Source organism: Leguminivora glycinivorella, chromosome 13 (assembly GCF_023078275.1).
Source record: "Leguminivora glycinivorella isolate SPB_JAAS2020 chromosome 13, LegGlyc_1.1, whole genome shotgun sequence".
In the NCBI taxonomy this organism is placed as follows: Eukaryota; Metazoa; Arthropoda; class Insecta; order Lepidoptera; family Tortricidae; genus Leguminivora; species Leguminivora glycinivorella.
Genome location: NC_062983.1, coordinates 16,106,372 through 16,134,341, shown reverse-complemented (window position 1 = coordinate 16,134,341; position 27,970 = coordinate 16,106,372). Strand labels below are relative to the sequence as shown.

Sequence of the window (27,970 nt, the reverse complement as noted above, 5' to 3'; positions counted from 1 at the left end):
CGTGAAAACGGATTCCCGGCCTCGTATCCCTATCCGGCCTCGCTCGCACGCTCGCTCGGCCGTATATACCCACTTGGCCGGAAATCCTCATTTTCCCGGCCTCTGATGTAATGTACTATTGTTGACTTATAGAAACAAGTCCTTTTGAAAAGACACTCCTCACTTATTAGTTATGACACCTGCACCACAGGTGCTACTGCTAGCTACGTTTACGGCTGTAACGCCCTCTGATGGCTGGAAAATGTTGCTTTTTACGAGCACTCGTCTCACATTCAGTCATTACAAGCCGATACAGATGGACTGCAACCGAACTGAAAATGCACGCCAACTGCAGATACAAATTGAAGTCCTGTGCCGGCCCTACTTCCCATCTTCGTCCTTCTGTGTACTAGTGTAGAACTACATTGGCTTAGAGAGCTGATCTATCCTTATTCTACTTTTAACTACTATACAAAACTAATCAGGCTAAAATACTACAGGTCTCATTCCTCGGATTATAGAACCTGTCATATTTATGATCATCGATGACTTGCCAGTCGTAATCCCGGTAGTTTAATAGGTCTTCGAGACGGTTCTTGGCGTTGAAATCCCTCATCGTAGTTAATACTGGTGCCACACGGGTGATACCTGCTTCAGCTGTTAGATTGGCGAAGTATTGATCCTGGAAAAGGAAAGAATTGAGATTTAGTACAATTTGGGCATATTTTTATTTTGTTGTAGATTTCACTTTTTTTTATTTCTGGAAATTTTTGCACTTTTTCTACTCGTAATCATGAATTCTTTCGATTCTACCAGAAGGCAAAAAATGTCTCAATATTTCCGTAATTTTTTTATCTTTCTCTGAGTTACGATCAAACAAGGTTTCGCTTCAACATTTATTTTGCGAACCGCCAAGGAGTGGAATGCCCTCCCTAAGTCTGTGTTTCCGCACGAGTGCAATCCAGGTCTCTTTAAAGCAAGAGTAAATGGGTATCTCATAGGTAAGCGTGCTCCACCGTAGACCGCATCATCACTTACCATCAGGTGTGATCGTGGTCAAACGTCTACATATTCATACTAAAAATACAAAAACAAAGTATGAGAAATTGTAACTCTTTGGAAAAAAAATTGTGATACATTATATTTCTCCTGCGGAATAGAAAGAGCTCATGATTTTGAGTAGAAAAAGTACAAAAATTTCCACATTTGGAAGAAAAAATAAAACAGACAAGAACATAAAAATATGCCCATTTACAGGATTTATGTGGATTACAAATCCATAAGGATCCATGCTTCAAGTGTAACTAGTAAGAAAGGACAAATTTCTGTTTGTCAGTAAAAGTTGTGTTGTCTGCGATGGAAAGTCACAGACGTAACAACCCATTGGTGATGGAAAATCTTTTAATGACTTTTTACGTGATCAATCGGGCTAATTTATCTATAAGAGTTTGTGTGATATGAAATCAAGTTTATTACAAGTATCGCACCACTTCACTTTAAATACGTTTTCAAAGAAACACATGCCTATACACACGTCATATCTTTCAAGTAATATTGTTTTGATACTGTCAAAGACATATGTAACTCCGTATAGACAGATAAAGTCTAAGAAAAAAACGTACCTCCGAACCAAAGACAAAAAGGTACGGTGGGCTAGATGGCGATACACCTTTGGGGGACTCTCGGGCCTCTCGGATAGATGGCGCTAATAATGACATTTGACATTTTGATACATATCAAGCTAAGAATATGGGCCAAATTGTCAAAACTAAGGTTCAAAAGTTTTAAGCCTGTGTCGAGAGATGGCAGCACTGTGACTACACATTTTTCTTTGGCAGTAACTCTCTAGAAACGATCCTCTTTGGTACTGCCTGAATGAAAGTAACGAAGAACTACATATAAAAGTGGTGCAGTTGCCTTGTCCTTGCTAATTTAATATCTATCTACTTCAACCAAAAGCTGCTTACCTGCTGATCAGCCAAGAAGTTGACATCGACGATCTTCTTGCCTCTGGTCTGCAGGGAATACACATGCTGTAGCCAGGATTTCAACATCGTTTCCTGTGAGGGCAGCTCGAATTTACCCGCTGCCAACGACGCTGCATAATCAGCCTGAAATTATAAATAATTCAATGTTATCTAGATGAAATGGAAGGTTAGGGCCCATTTAGACGGTACGAGAACTCGTACGAGTTTCAATGCATTGCGTATTTGATTGGTGCGCTGAGTTTTTTGTAACCTCATCAATAAGTAATGTATCTAAAATCAGCCCTTATTCTTGACAGAGCGGAGAGATGTTTCCAATATATCACAAAAAGGAATTACAGTGTTCAGAAATTATGAGAGTATCTAGAATTATAAGTCAAGTTGGTTATCATCCTACCCAATAACACCCCCTTTCATCCTGAGTCCTAACTTATTTTATAAACCTTACAAGAATATTTCCCATGAACTATAGAAGCCCTAGCACAAACTTGTTGTTTGTCAAGGGAACTGTGATCGAAGCTATAGGTACTAAGATCTGACCTGAACATCAATAGCCCGGGTGATGATCGGCTTCGGCAGCGCCAGTATCACCATAGTGGGTCTTCGGATGTTCACCATGTGTTGGTAGACCGGCAGCACGAATTTGCTGGACACTGTGAGCCCACAGCTCTCATGTAAAATGCTGAAGTCGAACTCGTATCCTGGAATTGACGTGATTTTTTTTAACCAGAGAATACTTTTTAAGGCGGTTGATTTGCCAATTTAAGAAACATTATGTATTCTTATTTCTAGGACCACTAAATGAGGTATATGGAAAAGATCAGAAAGGAGCACGCTTGTGACAATTCTTAATTTTTCAGTATTAGATTGTTAACCATGGAAACTGTAAGGTAGTATGTGTGAATAGGAACGTTCTCTTCTACTGTGTCAGCCCTTGTATATTGTTTAGCTCCAATAAAAGAATTCTATAAAAATAACAGCTTTAATTCCCGATAGGTATAACATTGGCGACGAGGATGGGATCCGAACCCACGCGCGCAAAGCAAAATATCCATAGGCCATGAAATACGCTCACGGAAATGGCGATGTATATCTCTCAGGGTCTCTTCTGGCAATCAACTGACAGTAGACGATCGATAAGAAGGCTGGCGCAAGTGGACAAGGCTGGAAGGAGCTTGAATTACTTAGTCGCCCAGAATCGTGAAAAATGGAAGTTTTTTCTGTTAGCCCTATGTTCCTTATGATGGATCACATACTCATCATCATCATCGGGTCATCTAACCAGACATCGTCACTCGTCAGTGAAGTATCAGCTAGAATACCAGAGCAATACCTATTTTCGCAACTTTTCCGGCCTGGACGACAAATCTCAGAAAAAACATATTGGTAATGAATGAATGGATTTACCTGTGCAAAGTATCACATCGTCAATCTCTTCAAAACTGTCATCCTCAAACACCACCCCGTTACTAGTGAACATCTTCACATCAGGCTTCTTCACATAATTGGGCCCGAAATACGGCTGGTTGTACTTCAAATGGTGGCTGTGGACCAATCGCGCGCTCTGATTGGTCAGATGTGTAGCCAGATCTAAGCCTGAAGGTCCAGCGCCAATCAGGAGGATCCTGCGATTTCTGAACGGCTCGGGGTCTTTGTACTTTTGGACGTGCATTATGTTTCCTGTAAAGAAAATTGGCATAATCCGTATATTGTAAGTTTGGTATTTGAGTTATTTAATTGATAATGCCCAGATCGATGCTCCACAGATTCCTAGTAAGTATATTGCGGTAGGTATAACTATACCTATAATAACAACAGCATAGCGTTACCATATCTATACAAGATAAATAATACGATGCAAAGCGGGTATTAGTTGTTGATTATATTCCAAGCTAGCACGATTCCACAATTATGTGGCAATCTTCACCTATAAATATGAACTTATCAGATAATCACTGAGTCTGATCTATATTACGTTTACGTCTGATCTATTGAACAATATAGGTAAAAAATTACGAGTACCTATATTCATATCCGTGGTCGCGTCGGTCAAGTCCAGTATAAAGATTTCGTTAATTTGAATACTATACTACTATAGATTAAGGTCTTCACTAAAGAGTACCTTAAAATATACTTGCAGAGCAAGATCAGGGTGGCTAGCCGAATGGCACAATCGCTCACGAAACGAAGCGCTAGTAGATATCTATCTCTATCGCGCTTGCGTATTGGCGCGACAGAGCCAGCGGCGTATCGCTTTCGTTTGGCGTCGGAGAAATGCCATTCGGCTACGGGGCCAGACATTCATCGGATATTCGAACTTCGTCAAGTCAAGGAAGAATGTCTTGATCCAGCGCTACATTATGTAAAGCTTTTGTGTGGATGCTCTGTGTGCGTAGCCGAACGCACAAACGCTCACGATAATATATGTCTCTTTCGTAGTTATCTATCTCCATCGCTCTTGTGTATTGAGACGACAGAGCCAGACTAAATTTCCACGGCGTTTCGCGTCGCAGAATTGCCATTCGGCTACGGGGCCTGAACATTTGTATGAACTTTCGATATAATATATCGTTGTCTTGAGTACCCACAACATAGCCTTCTTGAGCTTACCGTGGGACTCAGTCAATCTGTGTAAGAAGTCCTATATTATATATTTATTATTATTTATAATATGAGCGTGTACTCAAGCCTTACACTTAGAGTTGGCGATGTCGTATCAAAACCCTAAATTATCTCACCTTTAAAACTATCCTGGCCCTCAAACTTGGGTATCTTCGGCTTGCCCAGATGTCCAGTAGCTAGTATCACGAAGTCGCACGCCGCAGTTGCGTTATCCTTCGTGTCGGTCTTCGTGTATGCGATCTCCCACTGGGTACCCGCCCACTTCACTGACGTCACTAGAGATCGAAACTGGAAAGAAATAATTAATGTTATTTGGGCCAAAGAGGATCAAGTATTATAGAGAGTTACTGTCAAAGTAAAACATGTAATCTCAGTGCATAGACTGCCATCTATTGACACAAGCTTAAAACTTTTAAAATTCAGTTTTGACAATTTGGCCCATATTCTTAGCTTGTTATGTGTTAAAATGACAAATATTAATATTAGCGCCATCTAGCCAAGCGTCCCCAAAGGTGTAACGCCATCTAGGCCACCGTACCTATTTCTGTATGGTACTGAGGTACGTTTTTTTCTTAGACTTTATCTGTATATACGGAGCTAATATTAATATTTGACATTTTAAAACATATCATATCAAGCTAAGAGTATGGGCCAAATATGTACATTCTCTGACAAGAGCGTTATTACAAATACATTTATTCAGGGTTAAAAAAAATACAATAAAAAAAAAGTTAAAGTCATAACCAAACCCAAAAACCATACCAACAAAAATAGTTCGTGATCAGCAGCGCAGGCCAAATTGTCAAAACTGAGGTTCAAAAGTTTTAAGCCTGTGTCAAGAGATGGCAGTCTATGCACTGTGATTACACATTTTACTTGGACTGTAACTCGCTATAATACTCGATCCTCTTTGCTGTGGTTGACTGTCTCTTATTTAGAGGTCCTGTGACTAGGTAAACAATACAGATGTTCGTTTGTTTACGACAATTTGGAATATTATTTAACTTAACTACATTAATTAAGTTACGTAAGTAGCACTTGCTTGACTGTTTATATTTTTAAATACAAAAGGAAGTGGTTTGTTTTTTGTTCGTGTCAACAAAAACGAAGCACAACTCTATAAAAACCTACCACAATATAGTACAAAAAAATCTTATTCAAAGCACCAACGTGGACTGGATAAGTATAAATGTAGTTTTTTGTACAATCATCGATAAAAATATATAGACGTTTGAAATGCCAAATATATGTATACGGGACTTAATTTCCTGTACGTTAAATCGTGTATACATATTTTTTGCACTTTGGCTGTTTATATCTTTGTTTCTGACTGTACCAGGTAAATACGTCATATCTTACCTACCTAAAGAAAACACTGCATAGCTATAAACAAGTTTCCTTTACCAACGTAATGTGATTAACTAGAATCATAGCAATTACGACTTACGAGTGTGTATCGATCATTATATCGATTTTATGGCATCAACAGGATCTATTGTGAGATGATGACAACAACATACACATTACATCTAGACTCAAGAAAACAATACATGGGATTGTATACGAACATACCTACGTATATATTGTTAGGTACGCTGAACATACCTATTTTTGAGATTTAATAAAAAACACATACATACAATTACGCCTGTATCCTATAAAGGGGTAGGCAGAGCACATGAGTCTACTCAAGTTTTAGTGCAACTCTTATTCGCAGATTTTGGAGAATATAATTTATAAAGTACATTGATGATGTTGTTGATTTTATGGCGTTGACTCACGCATAATAATCAGGACATCCTAGACGATAATGTGATTCGCAGAATCTGTCGGAAATCCCACCCAATGTCACATGATGACTAATCAGACAGAAGGACAACAACAACAACAAAACAACATACAATCACGCCTGTATCCCATATAGGGGTAGGCAGAACACATGAAACTACTAAAGTTCCAGTGCCACTCTTGGCAAATAAGGAGTTGAAAGAAAACGAAACTGTGACATTGCACACAGACACAACACAGACAGAAGGACACTTAGTTAAAATCTAAATATATAAAAGACGAAACGGACTGGCTGACATTTCAACGCACAGCCGAAACCACTGATTTTAGACATTCCAAATTTGGCACGTAGGCTTATAAAGTGTAAAGGAGCACTAAGAAATGATTTTTCAAAGGTGAAATGGGGTCAAAAGTTTAAACAATATTACTTTTAGTACCTATACGCGGGCGAAGTCGTGGGGAAAAGCTAGTATATAAAATATACATCGGTATTGCGGCTATATTTTGTTATTATCACTTTATCGGAACGATATGATAGCTACGTTTCTTGGAATCAGGAAAACGTCAAGGCTGGTTGCCGTAGCCGAATGGCATTTCTGCGACGCGAAACGGAAACAAAACGCCGCGAAAGGTAGCCTGGCTCTGTCGCGCCAATAGGCAAAAACGATAGAGATAGATATCTACGAGCGTTCTGTTTCGTGAGCGGTTGCGCCATTCGTCTACGTACACTGTACCGATATTAGAAGTAAAACATTTAAGTTTTAAAACATAGGTATGTATTTCAAGGCTTTCTTTGATAAATTCAGGTGCTGCTGAACAGAACTCAGGACTGTTGTTGGAGGTAACGTTGTTGCCGTTGTTGGTGAAGCAGGGACTGTTAGGATACATCGGAGTGGAGGAAAATCCCATTTAGCAAACTCCATGGCTTGGAAGTAGGAACCTCGTCAGATTTGGGAAACATTGGATGTTGTCTCCGTCTAACATAATTTCAGTGTTTACGTACAGAGGTAGAGACATGTTTCTCGAGGTCGAACTCTTTGGTGAAGTTCTTCAGGTATTTGTAGAAGCAAGGACCGCTAGGGTACAAGAGCGTGGAGTCAGGGAAATACCAGTTGGCGAACTACATGTTCTATCTGTATTAATAGATTGCTGGGAAACAACGTAAGTTTTGAAAATTTTAAGTGGTAACATACCTCTATATGTTTCTCGAGGTCGAACTCTTTGGTGAAATTCTTCAGGTATTTGTAGAAGCAGGGACCGCTAGGGTACGACGGAGTGGAGTCAGGAAAATACCAGTTAGCGAATTCCATCGTCTGCCGAGGTGTGTTTGTCCTGGAATATTTTCCATTAATTAGTTAATTACTCGTACCTAGCAAATTTATAAATGTGGATGTACTCTCGGTATTTGGGACTTGAACCAACATCCATAGGTACGTCAGGTCGACTACGAAATTATTTAGATTAAAAAATATGTATATGATGTCTAGCTTCAGAAGGAGATATGCATACGCATTTGTCTGAACAAGTACCAGAGTAAACATTTTGTATATTTATTTTTGCAATGATCATCGTCTGCTTGCGTTAATTCGACTCATTATGCCACAAATGTCACAACTCACGAGAGCCTACACCTATTCCTAATTTTCACATCATCCAATCCCATATCGGATGTCGGAAGGATTTCAATGGAACAAATCCAAGATGGCACCTTAATGTATGGGATACCGGTCCGACATTCGATATCGGATCGGATAATGTGAAAACGCACTTAGTATCTATGGATGTTATTACATTTTGAAGTGCAATACGATTCAAAATCAATATAACTAAGATTAGTTTGCATTTTTCTCGTTGTGTATACTTGTTATGTGCAAAAACTAATGATTTTTACTACTATTAGCTATATACCATTATAATATTATAAATGTGAAAGTAATCTTTCGCGGAGGAGGAGGAGGATGGAAGGAGGGTGACATAGGCTACTTCCCCCCCCTCCCTAAAATGTACCTATTTTCGACCAATATTATATATATTATAATATTGACCAAGCAGGTAAGATTAAACCCACTGGACTAGTCGCGTTCTGGTTCCAACCGGTCGAATTACCTAACATCCGTGGTTTCTCCGGTAATATACTTACATTTGGTATTGTTAATGCGAGTCCATTTCTTGCTCAACGGACATATACGAGGAAAACCGGCAAGAAGTTTAGTGTTAATATAGATAGATATGTTTGAATAAATCATCCAAACGTATAGGTCTTGCATAAAAAGTATCACTAAGGCCCATTTGCACCAACCACTTAACTCAAGGGGCGGGGCTGTCATCTGTCAAATTCCGTATAAAATGGTGGGTTAACCCTCCATTTTCGTTGGTGCAAGTGGCCCTAAGTATAAATTTTCCATTTTTGAATTCGAAACTTTCTTTTATTTCTATAAGAGTTCAAAACTCTAATTGAATCTGTACAGGTTCACCGGGACTTGCAAGGATAAACAATTATGTAGTCAACTGCTAAGACAGAAATTTGTGTGCAAAGGTGCCAAGCGAATGGTACTTATTGCTGACATTAAAACCAGTCACAAAGTTACATGAACAATTTAATAAGTACTATATTTAATTTTGTACTTGCTAGAAATTATCAAATATAACTTGCCTGAAACAGTGAGTTAGATTTCGTGGTATATTAGAATGCTAGGTACCCAAGTAACATTTTAGTGCTATAATTTTGGTTTTCGACGCCAAAAGCTACTATAGATGTCGTATAAAGGTTTTCGGCGTGACCGCCTGTCGTATAAAAGCCTCCAGTAACACCTTTTAGCTCTATAAGCTTATACCGCTAAAAGGTGTTATTAGGAAGTGATGTAAACGTTTATATCACCATTTTATAGAGCCGCTATAGGCCTGGTCTATAACAGGATCAAATATGACTACTATAGATCTATATTATTGTATAATAGTGTTAGGAATCACTGCTATGCAATCAATTTGCGCTATTAAGGTTCCCGACAAGCCGCTATAGTTGTTGCGTTATAGCTAAAAGGTGTTATTAGGAAGTGATGTAAACGTTTATATCACCATTTTATAGAGCCGCTATAGGCCTGGTCTATAACAGGATCAAATATGACTACTATAGAACAATATTATTATATAATGGTGTTAGAAATCACTGTTATGCAATCAATTTGCGCTATTAAGGTTCCCGACAAGCCGCTATAGTTGTTGCGTTATACAGCTAAAAGGTGTTATTAGGAAGTGATGTAAAAGTTTATATCACCATTTTATAGAGCCGCTATAGGCCTGGTGTATAACAGGATCAAATATGACTACTATAGAACAATATTATTATATAATGGTGCAAGAAATCACTGTTATGCAATCAATTTGCGCTATTAAGGTTCCCGACAAGCCGCTATAGTTGTTGTGTTATACAGCTAAAAGGTGTTATTAGGAAGTGATGTAAACGTTTATATCACCATTTCATAGAGCCGCTATAGGCCTGGTCTATAACAGGATCAAATAACCTACTAAAGAACAATATTATTGTATAATAGTGTTAGGAATCACTGTTATGCTATCAATTTGCGCTATTAAGGTTCCCAACAATCCGCTTATAGTATTTTTAGTAGTCGTATTTTAACAAAAATTAAAACCTAACAATACCACTATTTTGGGATATAGTGGCTTTGGAAAACACTGCTACAGTATTTAACACTGTAGTAGTGATATGAATACCATTATAGAGCTATTTTGCTGTATAATGAAGTTTTCAGGATACGTTTATATAGCTTAGAAAAGCGTTAATAGTCGTTTTCTAATGCCTTTTATATCTCATCGCCGTATACGTCACACTGACTCTTTTATATCACAGAACTGTGGAATAATGCTTTCGGTAGCTCTTTTAAAACACAATAGCGTTATAGCTGAGTTTACTATATGTTTTATAAAAAAAAAACTGTTTAGAAGATCTTTCTATAGTAAAACATTGAAAACAAGTATTGTTTTCTATATAAAGAACTTATAAGTTAAACTGGATATTACACACATTAAATTATTTTAGAAATTTCATTCAGTAAAAGGGACCAACTGTACAAGTAGGTAATTCTATAGAAATGTACTATAATAGCGTTAGTTCTCTATGCAACAAATTAGTAGTCATCAAATCACAAAACCTTAAACTCAATAACTGATGTATAGCAATCTGCAAAATGGGATGGACACATAAATTGTACCTAAATCATTTCATTCGTAAAATTGTAATCCAATTGTTCGCTCAGTTTTAGTAACAAACTTGGTCGACGTGCGTGGGACGTGAGTCCTCTATGTTGTATATGTCTGTTACCTTAAGTCATTGAGCAAGAAGCAGTTCGGCTCAATGACGTAATTAATTATCGCGACAAAAACAAATAGGTACATGTTACGCCGGCACTGCGCTCGACTGCATTGGCCAAATATTGGTGACGCGGCTCTTCACTTTGAAGTCCTACATGATAAGTGAATGATGGTTGAATTATGCATTCATGACATTTAGACCTTATCTGTTTGATTTGTTTTTTTTTTTTTGTGAAAGCAAAGTAAATTTCTGTATACCACTCTCCCACATTTATTTATTTATTCAATTTATTTATTCTGTATGAAAACAATGAAATAAGTTTTTAATTGAATTTAATAAAAAGTGATTCTTGGTAGGTAATGAATCTAACGACGTGACGAATATAACAAACAAAATACGGATAATATACCTATGTATTGTCATAAGTCATTGGGCAACAATCTGTGTGGATCTATGACTTAATTATCTATCGACGTCAAAACAAATTTTAAAATAAGTAAACGAAATTGAATATGTTTCTGAGTGACAACACAAGCCTTCTTGAGCTTACTGTGGGCCTCAGTCAATCTGTGTAAGAATGTCCTATAATATTTATTTATTTATTTATTATTGTCTACTTGCCTAGTTTCATTATTGTCAATTAACATTGGTTATCACATATTTACTTCAGTGCCCCACATTTTAATTCACATAAGCAGGTTGACCTACCAATGTGGTCACTGTGATGCAACTGACCCTATTTTGGAAGATTTGAGAGTTGCATCTCGTGAACAAACTGGAAATTGCAAGGTTACGACCCAAGAAGATGCACCTTGCAGATCGAAAACATACCTACTTACGTAAAGTACCTAGTACGCGCAATAAAATGAAAATTTTATATAAGTACGGTACAACAAATAAGGAAAACAAAAACTGTTGCACTTTGATGTGTTGCGAAATTTTGAGACCGGTTTTAATACTTAGCATCATTAAATTTTGTGAAAACATTGTAATATATTTTTCTGTATAGCCATTTACGTCCACGCTAAAGGCGACGCCATCGCCATATTACAACTTCAATAGCGAACTCGAGCAGATGATTTTAGAAACTCCTGTTCCCGCCAGGTGCCAAGGCAACGAACATACATTGAGATGCAACTTTGTACCTGAATCATCCTCCTTGCATTATCCCGGCATTTGCCACGGCTCATTCCAGCCTGGGGTTGCTTTGACAACTAATGACAACTAATCCAAATGGAGTAGGCACTAGTTTTTACGAAAGCGACTGCCATCTGACCTTCCGAAGGGTAACTAGGCCTCAATAACGCCACTAATTTGACACAGCTACAATACCAACCAGCAGTTGCTTGCCGGAGTTGACGGGCATCTACCCTGTAAACTCCGGCAGACCACATCCTCTTCTAAATCAGCGAGGAATCTCCAGTTTCCTCCAAGATCCCGTTGCGACTCAAACACTGTAAAGTGGACGCCATAATGCTAAAATCACCTAATCTTACTTGCTTGTCCTGACACTCCCAGATATAGGCCAGACTTTCCCGCTAAATCTATGACTACGCTATCTCAAAATACCCTGAAGTCAAGCTTTATCCTAAATATCTTACCTCAATTGCTTGTAGATCCCCGTGAACTCCGGCAGACCATCCTCTTCCAAATCAGTCTGGAACCTCCAGTTGCCTCCAAGACCCCGCTGCGCTTCAAACACAGTGAAGTCGACGCCATATTGTTTGAGGTACCGCGCAGACGCAAGCCCGCCGTAGCCTGCACCAATCACGCATGTTTTCCGGGATGGCTGAAAAATATAACGGCTCTTTTTAGACTATCTCATTGCGAACGATGGAATTTTATTAAATGACAGAACAACCGTATGTTTGACTTTAGTCGGCATAAAATAAATTCTAGTTTTTAGGATGAAACCCTATATAGGGCCCTACCTACATTAACATCCGCAGTGTGACCGGTGTGGGATCGCCTTTAAATAACATGTGTGGCCATAAATTGCATAGGCGATATCCGACTCGAGTAACTATGACCACAAACTAGAGGCCTTGTATTTAGCTTAGCAAAAACATAATAGATAATAATTATATTTTTTTGTAAATTATTAAAACCGCATCCTTCCTTTATGCTCTACAATTTGCACAAAAGATTTATAAGCAAAAAAATCATTGTTGAGCAAAATGGCCAAAAAACTGATAATGTCGTATGTAGATTCTACTCGTACATTATAAGCTGAAATAGATACCATATACTAAATAAAAAGCGATCAAGCCACTGCCACTGGTGGCGAAGCCGGGAATCGAACCCGGGTCTCCAGCTATCGCGGCCATGTTAAACCGCTACACCACCCCGACCGCCAGAAAAAAAACAAGTAAAAACATATTTAAGTAATAAAATAATTTGATTTATTCCCTACGTCGATAGATTCTACATCTTAGGAATTTAGCCTTTTCTAGTCCCTATTTGCATTAGTAATATCAAAGAGGATCGAGTATTATAGAGAGTTTTACTGTCGAAGTAAAATGTGTAATCACAGTGCATAGACTGCCATCTCTTGACACAGACACTTTTGAATCTCAGTTTTGACAATTTGGCCCATATTCTTAGCTTGATATGTTTAAAAATGTCAAATATTAATATTAGCGCCATCTAGCTGAGCGTACCCCAAAAGTGTAACGCCATCTAGGCGACAGGCGACCGTACCTTTTTCTGTATGGTACTGAGGTACGTTTTTTTCTTAGACTTTATCTGTCTATACGGAGTTATATATGTCTTTGGTAATATTAATATTTCCGGGGATTGTCAATAAGGGCCGATTTAGACGGTACGAGAACTCGCATACGAGTTTTATTACATTGCGGTATTTGATGGCTGTGCAAAATTGTATGTAACCAACAGCCCGCAATGTAACTAAAATCGCATGCGAGTTCGCACGCCGTCTAAAGCCCCATTTAGATGGTACGAGTTTCTCGCCCGTTTTGGTCGAGAAACTCGTATGACATTATCGTATGCGATAATCGCCTGGCGATTATCGTACGAAAACGTTTACACTCGTGCGAGAAATAAAAACTCGTATACGAGTATCGTATGCGATACTCGTCAGGCGATTATCGCCAGGCGAAATAGTTTAGACGGAGAGTTGAATTTTCAGGAGATATTTCCATAATATTTCTCGACTCGTCTAAACCGGTTCTCGTATGACATTTCTTCTCGAACGTGCGATTATCGCACGAATCGGAGCGAACCGATTTTCATGCGAGTTTTGCCTGTCACTTGCGTGCTTACTTGCTAATTAATTAATTATAAACACATATACTATATGCTTTTTTATAATATTGTATACAATTTACGTTGGATTTATTTGAATTTAAGTTGAATAGTACCCAATAACTTTAAAAACACTATAAATTATTTATGACGGTTTAAATAATAATTGTATAATAGGGGAAATAATGAATTCGACTGTAGCGTTACCTATCTAGTAAGATCTTGGTTGCGATACTTGCAATTAAGTTTAGGATATAATTGAACATAGAATATACCTACATAAGATTTATTTTAAATGACAGCATTAACCAAATAATGCCAGTAAACATTAACTCTAGAGGTATAATATTGATGATGATAATCCTAATTTATTTTTGGTCTTAGCAGTTAGTGAGAGTTAGCTATAAATATAAAAATACCATGATTTACATGATTCCTGTTTCTAGGTAAAGAAAATTTAATTCGACTGAGTAGCGCATAAACTCGTATACGATTCTCGCATACGTGTTTTGTTTACACGGAGACATACAAACATCTAAGGCGAGGCGATTATCGCCTCCTCCCGTGCGATATCTATCGTACGCACAGTTTACATGATACGATATTTTTTCTCGTACTTCGATAATCGCACGTTCGAGGCGAGAAACTCGTACCATCTAAATGGGGCTTAAATCAGGCCTGTCTCGTAAGTATTGTCTGTGGTCTCGTAGCAATCTCGTAAGTAATCATGGAACGCCGGTCAACACAGTCCAGTAATTTATATTCCAGTGACACGAATAGATGATAAATATTTATTAGGTAAGCTTAGCTAGCATGTGATTTGGCAACATCACACCTAGTGAGGTATGAGGTATAAATATATGAAAGTGTAAGTTTACTCCTCATTTGTTAATCAGTGAAAGGAATTCAAATAAGTTTTTTTTGCAAAAATTACATTTTTGGCACAACCTTCTAGGCGTCATCCATATATTACGTCACAGTGTAAGGGGGGGTCATAGTAAATGTGACAATCCCTGTTAAAGGGATACAAAAAAGCGTGACATAGGGGGGGGAGGGGTCCAAAAACCTGAAATTTGGTGTGACGTAATATGTGGATTAATCAAGAGTGAACAGGCATCTTCTGGGCGAGCTCACTCCATCGTAGGCCACGTCTTTGCCTTTGGCTAGTCTGTGATCAAGAGTAAGCCCATTTATAATAATAAAAAAAAACAAGCTTTTATCGCCGACTGTATCTTTCTTTCAACAGTCATCTACTGCTCTCCGAGACGTTTCTAAAAACTAGGGCTTGTGATATACGTGTTACACGCGGAACCGTAGCTACGTAGCCTTAGCACCGGCGGTGCTAAGATCCCGTACTACACGGTCACGTCAAAGATACGTATCCGTTTCTGGATTCGGCTACGTTCCCGCGAATCTCGGCTTCGGCTCCGCTCCGTTCGGTTGTTGAAAGAGAGCTTGTGTCGAACGGACCCTTCGCATTATGTGTTATACTCGTGGTCTTTGCATTGATTTGATTCCAGATGTTTTTTTAAGTAATTACATATTGGTATTATTCTGTTCTCTGATAATCAGACATTATGAGTTTGTACAAAAAAAACCAGAGGTGGGATTGGTGGGATTTTTGAATCTCACCGGTGCCTTTTGTTTGTATGCAGCCGATGACTATTTAGTACGAAATAAGCCACCCGATGAGAATCAAAAATCGCACCTCAGGTAGGTACTAGGTACCTACTTGGCGATGTCGATGAATATGAAAGTCCATCGAAATAAATATATTAATATCTCTAATTAATATTTACTCCCTAGTAAGAAATGCTACAGGTAGACCAATGCAACAATTTAAAAGTATTTTAAGTGAAATAATAATATACTTTGTCATTCATAAATATTATTACTGGCTGGACAACCGTCTTTCGTCGGTGAAAACACTAAGAAATAGTTGCACGTGCAGATAAAGATAACAAACAATAGTTTGCGGGCCATTGATAATGATTACCTTCAAGTAGCTTTGGGATTTACCTGTTACGTACCATGTGTTCCTATTGTTTGTGAAGTTAAGTGAAAGCAAAAATAACAAATTGTTTGACTACTTCGGATACTACCAACTATAAGATGCTGACTGTACATCCGATATCGGATCGGATAATGTGAAAACGGTCTAGAGCTACGCTAACAGAACGCTTTATGTGTGGCGGAGGCTTTATACTTAACTAGCTTTTTCCCGCGGCTTCGCTCGCGTTAGAAAGACACAAAAATTAGCTTTATGTCACTCTCCATCCCTTCAAGTATCTCCACTTAAAAAATCACGACTATTCGTCGCTCCGTTTTGCCGTGAAAAACGGACAAACAAACAGACACACACACTTTCCCATTTATAAGTACTTTGAAAAAGTTTTTCTTTTCTCGACTTTGAAAGTCGGTATCTGGTCGATGTCGCCCTGACACTCAGGGAATATTATAGTAATAGTAATTATAGTAATATATTTTTTTTATTTTTATATTAAAGGAAAAAATGGAAAAATTTACGCTTCCGGCGGGACTTGAACCCGCACCATTTTAAGCGGAGCGTAAATTTTTCCATTTTTTCCTTTAATATAAAAATGTTTAGAATCGTTAGCAGACGTTTCTGCTTAATAAAAATTAATTATAGTAATATAGTATGGATATGGATAATGTCCACAGATGACACATTTTACCCGTCACGTTTTACAATACATATGGACACCCTAAGGTTGTTTGGAAGAGATCGCTTACCTGTTGCTACATTTATAAGCAATAAACTGTATTACATGTTAGATTATTAAAAAAAAAATGATTAATTATAGTCTGTGTCATGTGAATAAAAATTAGAATTTTACCTATTTTTTTATATGTTGATTATACGCGAATTCTTTTAATACACATCTTTTGCAATTTGTACCTACTGGTCTGTTATTTTTGCCTCCAACATTATATTTGCATCTTATTATTTTTGATCACTCTTAAAACTTTATTTAAAATGCAAAAATATGGAAACTGAAATTAAAAACTCGCCCCCTTGCATTACATTCGGGGGTCTTAATGACACGCATAAAATCTACCTACACTAAACGTCACGGTCACGACTGGATCCGATCTACGTATAAATAAGATACGTATCTCCGTGTACACGTAGCTACGTATCTTAATTACACGTAGCCGAATCACACGGAGCAAACGGAGCGGATCTCCGTTGCCGAGTAACACGGCAACGGAGATTCGGCTACGGGTACACGAAACACGGTCACGACCAGGAGCTCTACTAAAAACTCCTACCTCGATGGGGATACGACGTTTCATAACAGAGTTCCTATGACCAATTGACCACCTTTCTGATCCATCATAAGATCAGCTCCATGATACCATAAGGTAACGGCGGCTATCAACGCGGGTATCGAAATCGACGTCCATTACCGCCGCATTTGCAAATACGCATTTTATAGGTAAACCGACCAATTTCTTAAAAAAAGTTACTCACACAAAGGAAGCCTGTTTAGTTGACTAACGCACATATAGGCGATAGAGAGTGTGAATGAAAGAAGACGCTCGCTATTTGACAGTTTTTGCCACGGGGCCGCGAGAAGAGGTTATGTCATACTGACGTGTGACGCTAAACCTAAGTGAACTCCAATCTCATTTAGTAGTTTACGTAATAATTATGGCAAACAGGTGAAAGTTATGCATTTCAAATTATTGTTTATAGTTTTCTACATGACTTCTGAGTACTTTTTACGTATTGTTTAGCCTGGAAATGTGTTTAAAGTGGAAATTAAAAGACAGCGGTGAAAGGCGCCATTTCGTGAGTAGATTCTATTACTGTGGTATACCACAGTAATAGTTAAAGTAGTGATATTAGTTCTTTTTGCTTTAGTTTAAGTATATGTGATCAGTTATATAATGTCTTACAGTTGTTTCAATCTTGATCTATTCACGCTATCAAAGAACTATTTACGCGGTATGAAAATTATTCAACAAAACCTTAATTTTTAGCAAAAACTTCATGACTGATTTCGTAGTTTCTATGAAAACCGTTAATTTGTCAATTTTTTTAAACATTGACATAAAGTCTGATGCTTACTTACCAGTTATGTAAACTTGGTTTTAATATAAGGTTGCAATATTTTATTTTGATTTGTAATGAAAATAAATCTGTATGACTTTGTTTTTATGGGTCGGAATTAGATTTTATAATACTCCAATTTATGCCTATTACCGATGGTACGATCAGATAACCCTCGGTAATAGAATATATAAGAATCTATTACCGATCCATGCAATATTTGTTTGGGTCGGTAATGGGTTCCTATAGAAGTATCTATTACCGAGCGACATATTTGTCTTGTATCAAAATATGACATTTAGTGTACCGTAAGTACAGATTTCTTATTTATATGTATTTGTCATAATTTGTATATTCAACCGTCGGTATTAAGCTCCGAATTTTGAGATGGATTTCTATTTACCGATGGCAGAAAAACACTGTCATTCATACCCTCGGTAATGAAATCTCAATTCGCGTTAATAGAACTGCAGCCTGTTCATTACCACGGTAATAGAAAATTTAGGTATGTTGGCTTCAATAATCATTTTATGACATATAATAAACTAAAATGATCCTAAAACTCTTCAAAACTAATAGTTCAATAAATACTCTTCCATAAAAAAAATATTTGTGGTCGTTAATGAGCTTTGATACCCTTAATTTTTTGGTATCTTTTGAAATCTTCCTTAAGTACCACGTTAATAGGCGCCATTACCTTAATATTACATTGTCACGTGATTTACATATATGTGTGCAAAATTTCAGCTCGATCGGAAACCGGGAAGTGGGTCAAATTTAGCTTCTACGTTTTGACCCAAACTAACATACTAACAAGGCAAGTTCAAGAAAAGCTTGTAATAATGTTCACCAATTTTCTTTAAGATAAATAAATGAAGTAGATTTTTTGTGAAAAAAGTGAAATGTATACCATGCACCAAAGAAAATGCGATCTAGGCTGATGGCGGAGCCGGGAATCGAACCCGGATCTTCGGTTTACGCGGCTAACGTGCTCACCTCTACGCCACCCCGGCCAAGGTTATTAGTGTTGTCTGAATTTTGATAAAAAAAATCCTAGCAATTTAATTAATGTTCTTATTTGAACCAATACCAAGGATCATCTTTTATATAGGATTTACAATCTTCATAGTAAGAATGGTCCTTGCCAATACATTACGAGTATGTCATATTACAGATATTATAATAATTACGAATACACACATCTTAAACAAGAATAATTGTTTTAGCAATTAATTATTATTTACAATTTATAGTCAACATTGACCGTCACAGATTAAAACTGATTCACAGAACCTATCAACATTAACGACGTATTTATTGATTGTATAGGAACCTAATAAATTACCTAAATCTGAGAAATCATACAATAAACATTTATGTCTTGTTTGTGCGCGATATAATGAGAATCTCGGTAGGAGGTAGGGCATAGCGAATGTTATTCCGCTTTGTGTGGTAGGGCACTATAAGGGCAAATAGCACTAGACCCTACTCATAGTGTTATGTTCCTGCCGGTGAGTAAGGCTGCCAGAGCTCAACGAGGGTGCGGTGTGTTGGTGACGGAAGGCCCTATGGAACTAATTTGTTCCGTCTATTGTCCTTTGAGTCGTCGGCAACCCGAACCCTCCGTAGAACTTGTACACTCCTTTTTGCTGTGTAAGTACACAGCAAAAAGGAGTGTACAAGTTTCTAATGGGTTGGCAACGCGCATGTGACACTTCTTGAGTTGCAGGCGTCCATAGGTTACGGTGACCGCTATCCATCAGGCGGACCGTGTGCTTGTTTTCCCCCGACGTAGTATAAAAAAAAATTAAAGTTTTTTAGGGTTCCGTAGTCAACTAGGAACCCTTATAGTTTCGCCATGTCTGTCTGTCCGTCCGTCCGTCCGTCCGTCCGTCCGTCCGCGGATAATCTCAGTAACCGTTAACACTAGAAAGCTAAAATTTGGTACCAATATGTATATCAGTCACGCCAACAAAGTGCAAAAATAAAAAATGGAAAAAATGTTTTATTAGGGTACCCCCCCTACATGTAAAGTGGGGGCTGATATTTTTTTTCATTCCAACCCCAACGTGTGATATATTGTTGGATAGGTATTTAAAAATGAATAAGGGTTTACTAAGATCGTTTTTGATAATATTAATATTTTCGGAAATAATCGCTCCTAAAGAAAAAGACCGGCCAAGTGCGAGTCGGGCTCGCGCACAAAGGGTTCCGTAGCTAAATCAACCTATCTCAAAAACTATAAGAGATACTTTGATCAAACCAAAAATCGTTGAAAGAGTTAATTAGCATGCATCACCTCTATTTTTTTTAGAATTTTATACCCCGTAGTTATAAAAATAGAGGGGGGGGGACATACTTTTTACGACTTTGAGAGCTGATATCTCAAAAACCGTTCACTTTAAGAAAAATGTTTTTTAGAAAACTTTATATCATTTTAAAAGACCTTTCCATTGATACCCCACACGGGTATGTACATCGAAAAAAAAATTTTCATCCCTCAGTTACATGTATGGGGGCCCCACCCCAATTCTTTTTTTACTATTTAGTGTCATAATTTTGTAGCGGTTCATACAACACATATTCCCATCAAATTTCATCACTGTAGTACTTATAGTTTCCGAGTAAATCGGCTGTGACAGACGGACAGACGGACAGACGGACAGACGGACAGACGGACATGACGAAACTATAAGGGTTCCGTTTTTGCCATTTTGGCTACGGAACCCTAAAAAGTGTGTCCCCCCCCTCTAACTTTTGAACCATATGTTTAAAAAATATGAAAAAAATCATAAAAGTAGAACTTTATAAAGACTTTCTGGGAAAATTGTTTTGAACTTGATAGGTTTAGTAGTTTTTGAGAAAAATACGGAAAACTACGGAACCCTACACTGAGCGTGGCCCGACACGCTCTTGGCCGGTTTTTTTTCTTTAGAATGGGCTTTATAAATGGGTTTTGTGAGTCGATGGATAATATGGTTATCTAGTATTTTTGTTTAATTTTTGTTTTGTTATTAAAAAAAATATTTTGTGTACAGCGATGTATAATATTCTATTTCTCGGTGTATCGGCTTGTCTGTAATGCCGTGTAAATATATTGTTATAAATAAATAAATAAATAAATCACCATACTGCCCAGAGCCCACAAATGAAAGATTAATTCGTAGTGATTTAAAAAATTGCGAGACAAAATGACATTTAATTTATAACCATCCGCCGTAAAACAACATGTTTCGTCACACTCATTAATACTCACTCAAGAGCGGATACTTTAATCGTTTAACTTTTTAACAATGCGTTGCCAATCTTTCCATTGACTGGCCGTGTCATGGACAAGAAATTATACAGTGTGGACATTTGGGATCGGCAAAGTATTTTTCCTGGATTTTTATACCACGCGGTGGTAAAAAGGCATAGTCCGCCTGGTGGTTAGTAGCCTTTTGACTGCAACTCCAAAGGTGTTATGGATGTTGCATAATACAAAACATTGAGGAGGAATGCGAGACAAAGTCAATGGCACAACGACTTGAATTAATTTACTTTAAACCGTACAGAACTACAGATACATATTAGAGAAAATTAACGACAAAAAAATTCCAATTACAGCATTAACTTCCGTCCCAAGTTGCAGCTCCCTATAATATGTCTAAATAGTCAAGCCCAAAGTACAATTAAATTGGTATGTACATAATAGGCATGCCAAATATGTAAGCGATAAAAATTAGTTCAATCACGATGCAATTAGAAATAGTTTTTAATATTTTTAGTTTACTTAGGTATTTATTTTTAGATTAAGGTTTAGTTTATTTTTTGAATTGTACTCATTAGAAATAAAAACTATATTTTATAACCTTTGCTAATTAAGTAATAATCTACATAAAATTAGATAAGGTTAAGTAACTACCTAATATAATTAATTGTAAGTACTTTCTTCTTGAAAATAAACAGTTTATTCACTTTATTATGACTTTAAAAGTATCACATCACAGGTTACACAACCTTTTAAAATATACTTGGGCATGTTGGCAACCCTAAAATCACATATTCTTCTGAACCCGTTTCGGAAATACGTTGCGGCCTCGAAAAATGGTCATTAAGGTCACATGTCGCATTAAGAAGGGTCAACAATATGGGGTCCTTCAAAAAGGTAGTGAACCTACAGGTTTTTAAAGTGTGCGGTAATAGGCGACAATGCTCATGGGGCAGTTATAAATAAAATTTACCTAGGGGTTCGTCTAATGTAGTAGGTACCTACTTAGTCTCTATGTCTCTAAACTAAATAACCGCACTAACACCGAAAAGGAAACAAATGTGAACTGTCTAGAACCAAATACAGGTTTAATCATCATCAATAAAATAGGTCCAGCTATGTCCACATTTACCTAGTTTAGACGAGAAATGCAAATATCTCGGAAACAAGAAACAAATCACTGCAGTCAGCAAGGCTAACAACTTCGCAAATGCAGGCTAAGATGAATGTAAGAATACCTAATGTAAGATGCAGTAAAATGATATTGATCATACAATATAGTCACGCCTGTATCCCAAAAAAGGTCTCGCGAGGTCATCGGGCAGTATGGAAAAAGACGTCGCGTCGACGCGACTCGACTCGAGCTTTCCCATACAGTTGGCCCGACGCGACGCTCGTGAGACGCTAGATTGGGGGGACAAATAAGGGGTTGAGAAGAAAACTACTCAAGTTTCAGTGCCACATTTGGCAAATAAGGGGTTGAAAGAAAACGAAACTATGACATTGCAGTGACATATTTGATCATTGTTCTTTAAATATAATATGATTCACATTAATACTCACTCCTGTTTCCCGTAGGAGTAGGGAGAGATCTAAAAATAAATACCACAAAAACTAAGTCTAGCATTTTGTTTTCTTTAAAATGTTTCTTATTTTAATCATGTACTTAATTGTTATTTGCAGTCTTTAAAACTCATCGTATTCAATTTTATTTCGACAATCAATACTTCAGTAGAAATAAGTTAAGTAGCTAGGTGTACTGTATAACTATAAAGCAATTTCAGAATCGAACCCGTCACCTGCTTACGCGGTTAATGCCCTTGCCACTAAACCACCCGGCCACTCAGGTAGGTGTATACAAGCCCTAAATGTAACTATGCCATATAGCAGGTAAAATCGAATCGTCCGTGACACACTGCATATGATTACTCAATGGTAGCTAGCTCCACACAAAAATTACAGCACCGATTATCTAATATTACGTGATACGGTAATCATCCGAGCGGATTTGAATTATTTATGCTGTTCTTTTGTGTATGATACAGTGCAATTTTAGATTTATACAATTAGCGGAAAGTAGTACTATGTTGGGAACTACAGCTTGGCAAAAAAGGGGTCGCCATGGTAGTGCTATCCATGAAACATCGGATTTCGTGTAAAAACTTAAGAATGCACATTTTTCCAGGTATCCATACTAATATTATAAATGGGAATGTGTGTGTGTCTGTTTGTTTGTCCGTCTTTCACGGCAAAACGAAGCGACGAATTAACGTGATTTTTTGAGTGCAGATAGTTGAAGCGAAGGAGAGTGACACAGGCGACTTTTTTTGTCTCTTTCTAACCCCCCACTTCCCTTAAATAGTTTGTGAAAGTTTGTATGGAGCATTCCGCATTTTTCGAATTTAACGCGAGCGAAGTCGCGGGCAAAAGCTAGTAAGATATAGATCGATGTTTCACACCAGACAACATCCATATAGCAAATTTCATCCAAATTGATAGAGCCGTTTCCAAGATCCCAGGAATATAGTTATAAATAAGAATAACTTTAATACATGTACGAATTGCTTGTTTAAAGGTTTTACTTGACATGGCGGTAAGGAAAGGACCAAAACTCATAACATAATGTCTGCTGAGGTCGATGACCTATTTAACATGTATATGCGTTAAAAATAACTACGTCAAGCATCAGTTAAAAACCGGATCTCGTGTATCCAAAATACTCAATATTATATTATAACAATAATCAATAGGTATTTACAGTACTTATGTTGGTAAAACAACGGTTTCATTAAAGTTAAAATGCTTTAGACATATTTGCTTTTAAAAATCAGACAAATTATAATAATTAAATAGACTACAAATCTTCCAAATACTTCATACGATTGCCCATTTAGACGGGCGGCGTACGAACTCGCACGCGTTTTTAGTTACATTGCGGGCTGTTCAGGTTACATATCTTTCACAGCCTTCAAATACCTCAATGTAATAAAACTCGTATGCGAGTTCTCGTACAGTCTAAATGGGACCTTTGTTATATGAAATATACCTGTAACAAAGGGCATCATACTTATTATCGATGACGTCTGTGGAGCCATTTTAGAGTATGAATGTAAAGGGCCGGTTGCAAAACACTTCCCGTTTTGTACATTTTCTGACTAAAGTGCGAGGAACCACAGATTTCAAAGGTAAAAAAGGATATAACAAATCGTATAATTTCGACAGAACACGCAAATAGATTAGTCGATGAGTTTGTTCACGCACGCGATTGGTCGCAAAGAAAGACTGCTCACTTGGCTAGCCTACTGGCACGCATTCACGTTGGCGTTATTGACACCGCTGTATTCACACCATTTTTGGTGCCACTATGCCATGTCCTTACGAAGTAATATATAAGTCAATGACTGTAACCTATTCAACATTCACCGTTCTCAGCCTATCAGCGGGTCCTTGGACTTATTATGAAGCTTGTTTACTAACTTAATCCTAGGTAACATGTTTAAACTGAGGTTGTACAGAATTGCAGGCTTTTAGTCAACAGACGAAACGGTGATACACTTGTTAAACAAGCTCGTGTACTTTATTTGTAGTTATAAAATGAGACTGGTCCTACTCTTATTTTATCTATTTCAATACAGTAGGTCCCTGTCTATACTGAAGGTTAACAGATTTGGTAAGAAATTTGTGATAACTAGTAAAAAGTTTGTTAGTTTAAGTTAAATATAGCTTTTCATGCTTAATCGAGAGAGATGCTACTCACCTAGATATTCGTTGCAATAAATAGCGTCTGCTCGGAAAGGGTAAAGTCATGGAAATGGAATGTATGAGAACGTTTACATTTTATGACTCTTTTCTTTCTGCACATACTCTATCATATAGGTACCTACCTATTATTATTATTTGTATGTCTTACCATATCTCGGGACCATGGGGTCCCGGACTTTTGGGAGGCATGTGTGGGGCCGAAGCCAACAGCACAGAGGCCCTTTTAGACATTTTAATCTAAAGGCAAGGGATACACGTGGCGGATACCATCCCCGAGCGCACAATATGATACAACCGGAGATGGTCCCCGCCAGGTGCAAAGACTATTGCAGTGCAGCACTTTTGTGCTGCGATGGGAGCTAAGGTCATGGGTTATTGTTTTGAAAGTTGGATGAACTGGTTAAAGGGCTATGGGAGGAGACTATCGGACACCTGCCGTGACAATTAGTCTCACAATTGTAAAAGGCAGGCGGTGACTCGCCAACTCATTGAGTGGGCCCTGCAAAACGGCCGCACGCACGGTGCGACAACAGAGCAACACTTGAGAGTGGCTAAAAGGTTGTCGAGAGGTGAGTCTGCGGTAGCTTGGTTCCTGGTGTTCCATTCAGCAGGCCGCCGGCGTTATGACATTTTACACTTCCAACCTGGAGCATAGGTCCCGCTCTTGCGAATCCACTCTGGGCGGCCGGTTAAGGCAAGCGCAGAGGCGAGGGCTAGATGGAAGTGCCCTCTGGAATAGGGGTCCGCGGTGTCGCCACTCACCGTCAGCTCGCCACAAGCTGCCCACGCGGGCTTATTATTATTATTATTATTTAATTCTTATTAATTTTATTATTTGACAAATTAAAAACTAGTCGCACCAAGCCGCCACATAAAAAGACGCGCGGTGATCAATTGATCATTAATTAGATTTGTATCCGATAAAAAATACACGACCTATAAAAGAAATTCTCTTGAATTTCTTGACGATGAATTCTTTTATGAATTTTAAATTTGTCTCTGTTTAGCCCGATGGCTGACTGGTAGAGAACGCCTTTGTGCAATAATTTTTTTTATAAACAATACCTAATTGTAGTAAACTTTATTGTTTTCCCCTCACTAGCTCGGAAACACGTGTTTTGTCCTTTAATACCAGCGGGTAAAAACACATTTTATCCACTAGAGGATAAAGTAATTTGTCTTTGAATAAAGTCAAATTAACTGCTTTAAAATTGATAAAAGTAGGTGAATCTAGTAATAAAGATGATTTACCACCTGTGGAACTACTGGAAGCAGTGATAAACGCATTTTGTGCGTTGTAGTTTCCTCGCTATAGTGAGGGGAAAAGTTTTGTGTTACACTCGGGTGCAATTGTATTTTACTTCTCGTGTGTTAAAAAACTCGCAAGTTCAGGATTCTATTTTCGAACCACTCGCTTCGCTCGTGGTTCAACTATAGAATCCTTTCACTTGCTCGTTTTTCAATTCCACACTCGGCGTTAAAATACAACTTTGCCCCCTTGTATAACAAATAACTATTTCCTTACAGCACCCAACATAGTTGCTTAACGATCTTAACTAGTTAACTACGCGGTTTCCGCACTATTGTAAACACTACCGAAATGGGGAAAGCGGACAAAAACAAAAGACAACATTAGATGCATGTCTGTCCGTATGTCACGACCAATTGCCTATTGTTTAAACGAAAGTCCATTAGGTAATTACTTATTTACTTAACTTCTTGCCCACGTGCGTGTTTGTGTTAATTAGTTACATTATAATTTAGAGAAAGAAACAGGTGGAAAATAAGTAAGGTGTCAGAGTAGTCGTTACTGATTGAGTAATCTTTAAACTAAAGTCGTTATACTCATTATCGATACTCGTAGTGAGTGAAAAAATAGGAGTAAAGGAATAGGAATTGACCTTACTGATGAAAATTCGTAATATTTTATTCCTAATCAAAATTCTTTATCAATTGTGATCATCTGCGGATCCCTAATATTTTGGTTACAATTTAGTTTTTAATCATTTTTAAAATAATTAAATGTTGTCGTAAAGTTCAGTAAGGACTCTAGAACGTAAAAAAATGTGTCCAACTCAAAATTAAATTAATTAAACAAAATATTATTTTTAAAAATTTTTTTAGATGGCAATTTTGTTTGGATTATACTTGTTTTTTTTTTCATTAATTAAAACGTCACCATTAATAAAATATCCTAGTACCTAAATTATTACAGGCCGATATTCATCATTATTATAAAAATACTTACATAAAATAAAATATAAAGGTCTCACTATCGAAGTTCTACAGTAAACTTTTTACAACCATAAATCCTGAAATCGATCGTTAAATTCAAAAATTCGAACACATACCACCGCAAGCCCATCCGTCGCTTCCAAAATCAAATTAACAAAACACAAAACAGTCACGTGTAGCATCAAACTGGCCATTTTCACTAATTATTAAAAAAATATCACTTTTTTTTTAATTTGATTAAAAGTCATTTGCGCGCATGCGTCAAGCCGGTTGCGCGCGAGACAAAAGCCTGGTGTAGGTTGACTGACTACTTGGTGGTGGGATCAGGCCTTGACCGTCAACATACATTCTATAATAATAAAATCGATTAGTGGCTTGATATAATGTTATAAAAAGCGCACAGGTTGTGGTCGCCCTTAGGTATAGTTCCATGAAGTCACAAATACTTATAGCAAAATCGTGGATCTATATCAATTTGTAATTTAACTTAAGAACTATTCCATTTTTATATTGTTTAATATTTGTATTTTATTAGTACATACTTTGAGAGGTCATTGGCCCATCTCCAAAATTATAACTCATGTCATGTACGAAAATCCAAAAATATAAAAAGTTGAAAGGATCGGCCACGCATATAACACTGTTATCTAAAGTTGCAAGTACCCATAACCTACGGC

At 37.5% G+C, this 27,970-nt stretch overlaps 1 protein-coding gene across 2 annotated transcripts; it reads right to left on the bottom strand.

The window, feature by feature from the left end:
- Nucleotides 1-119: 119 nt before the first annotated feature.
- On the bottom strand, nucleotides 120-27,575 carry LOC125232853 (senecionine N-oxygenase-like). 2 transcript variants are annotated; one of them, XM_048138651.1, is made up of 8 exons: nucleotides 27,410-27,575; nucleotides 12,306-12,493; nucleotides 7,568-7,706; nucleotides 4,703-4,874; nucleotides 3,372-3,644; nucleotides 2,505-2,665; nucleotides 1,947-2,090; nucleotides 120-661 (listed from the first exon to the last, which is right to left on the bottom strand). In XM_048138651.1, exons 1-8 carry the CDS (start codon nucleotides 27,485-27,487, stop codon nucleotides 461-463), a joined length of 1,356 nt encoding a protein of 451 aa, XP_047994608.1. In that variant the 5' UTR covers nucleotides 27,488-27,575; the 3' UTR covers nucleotides 120-460. The 2 variants fall into 2 exon arrangements, with proteins under 2 accessions (XP_047994608.1, XP_047994609.1); XM_048138652.1 differs by lacking the exons at nucleotides 12,306-12,493; nucleotides 27,410-27,575 and adding an exon at nucleotides 11,326-11,395.
- Between the last annotated feature and the right edge of the window lie 395 nt (nucleotides 27,576-27,970).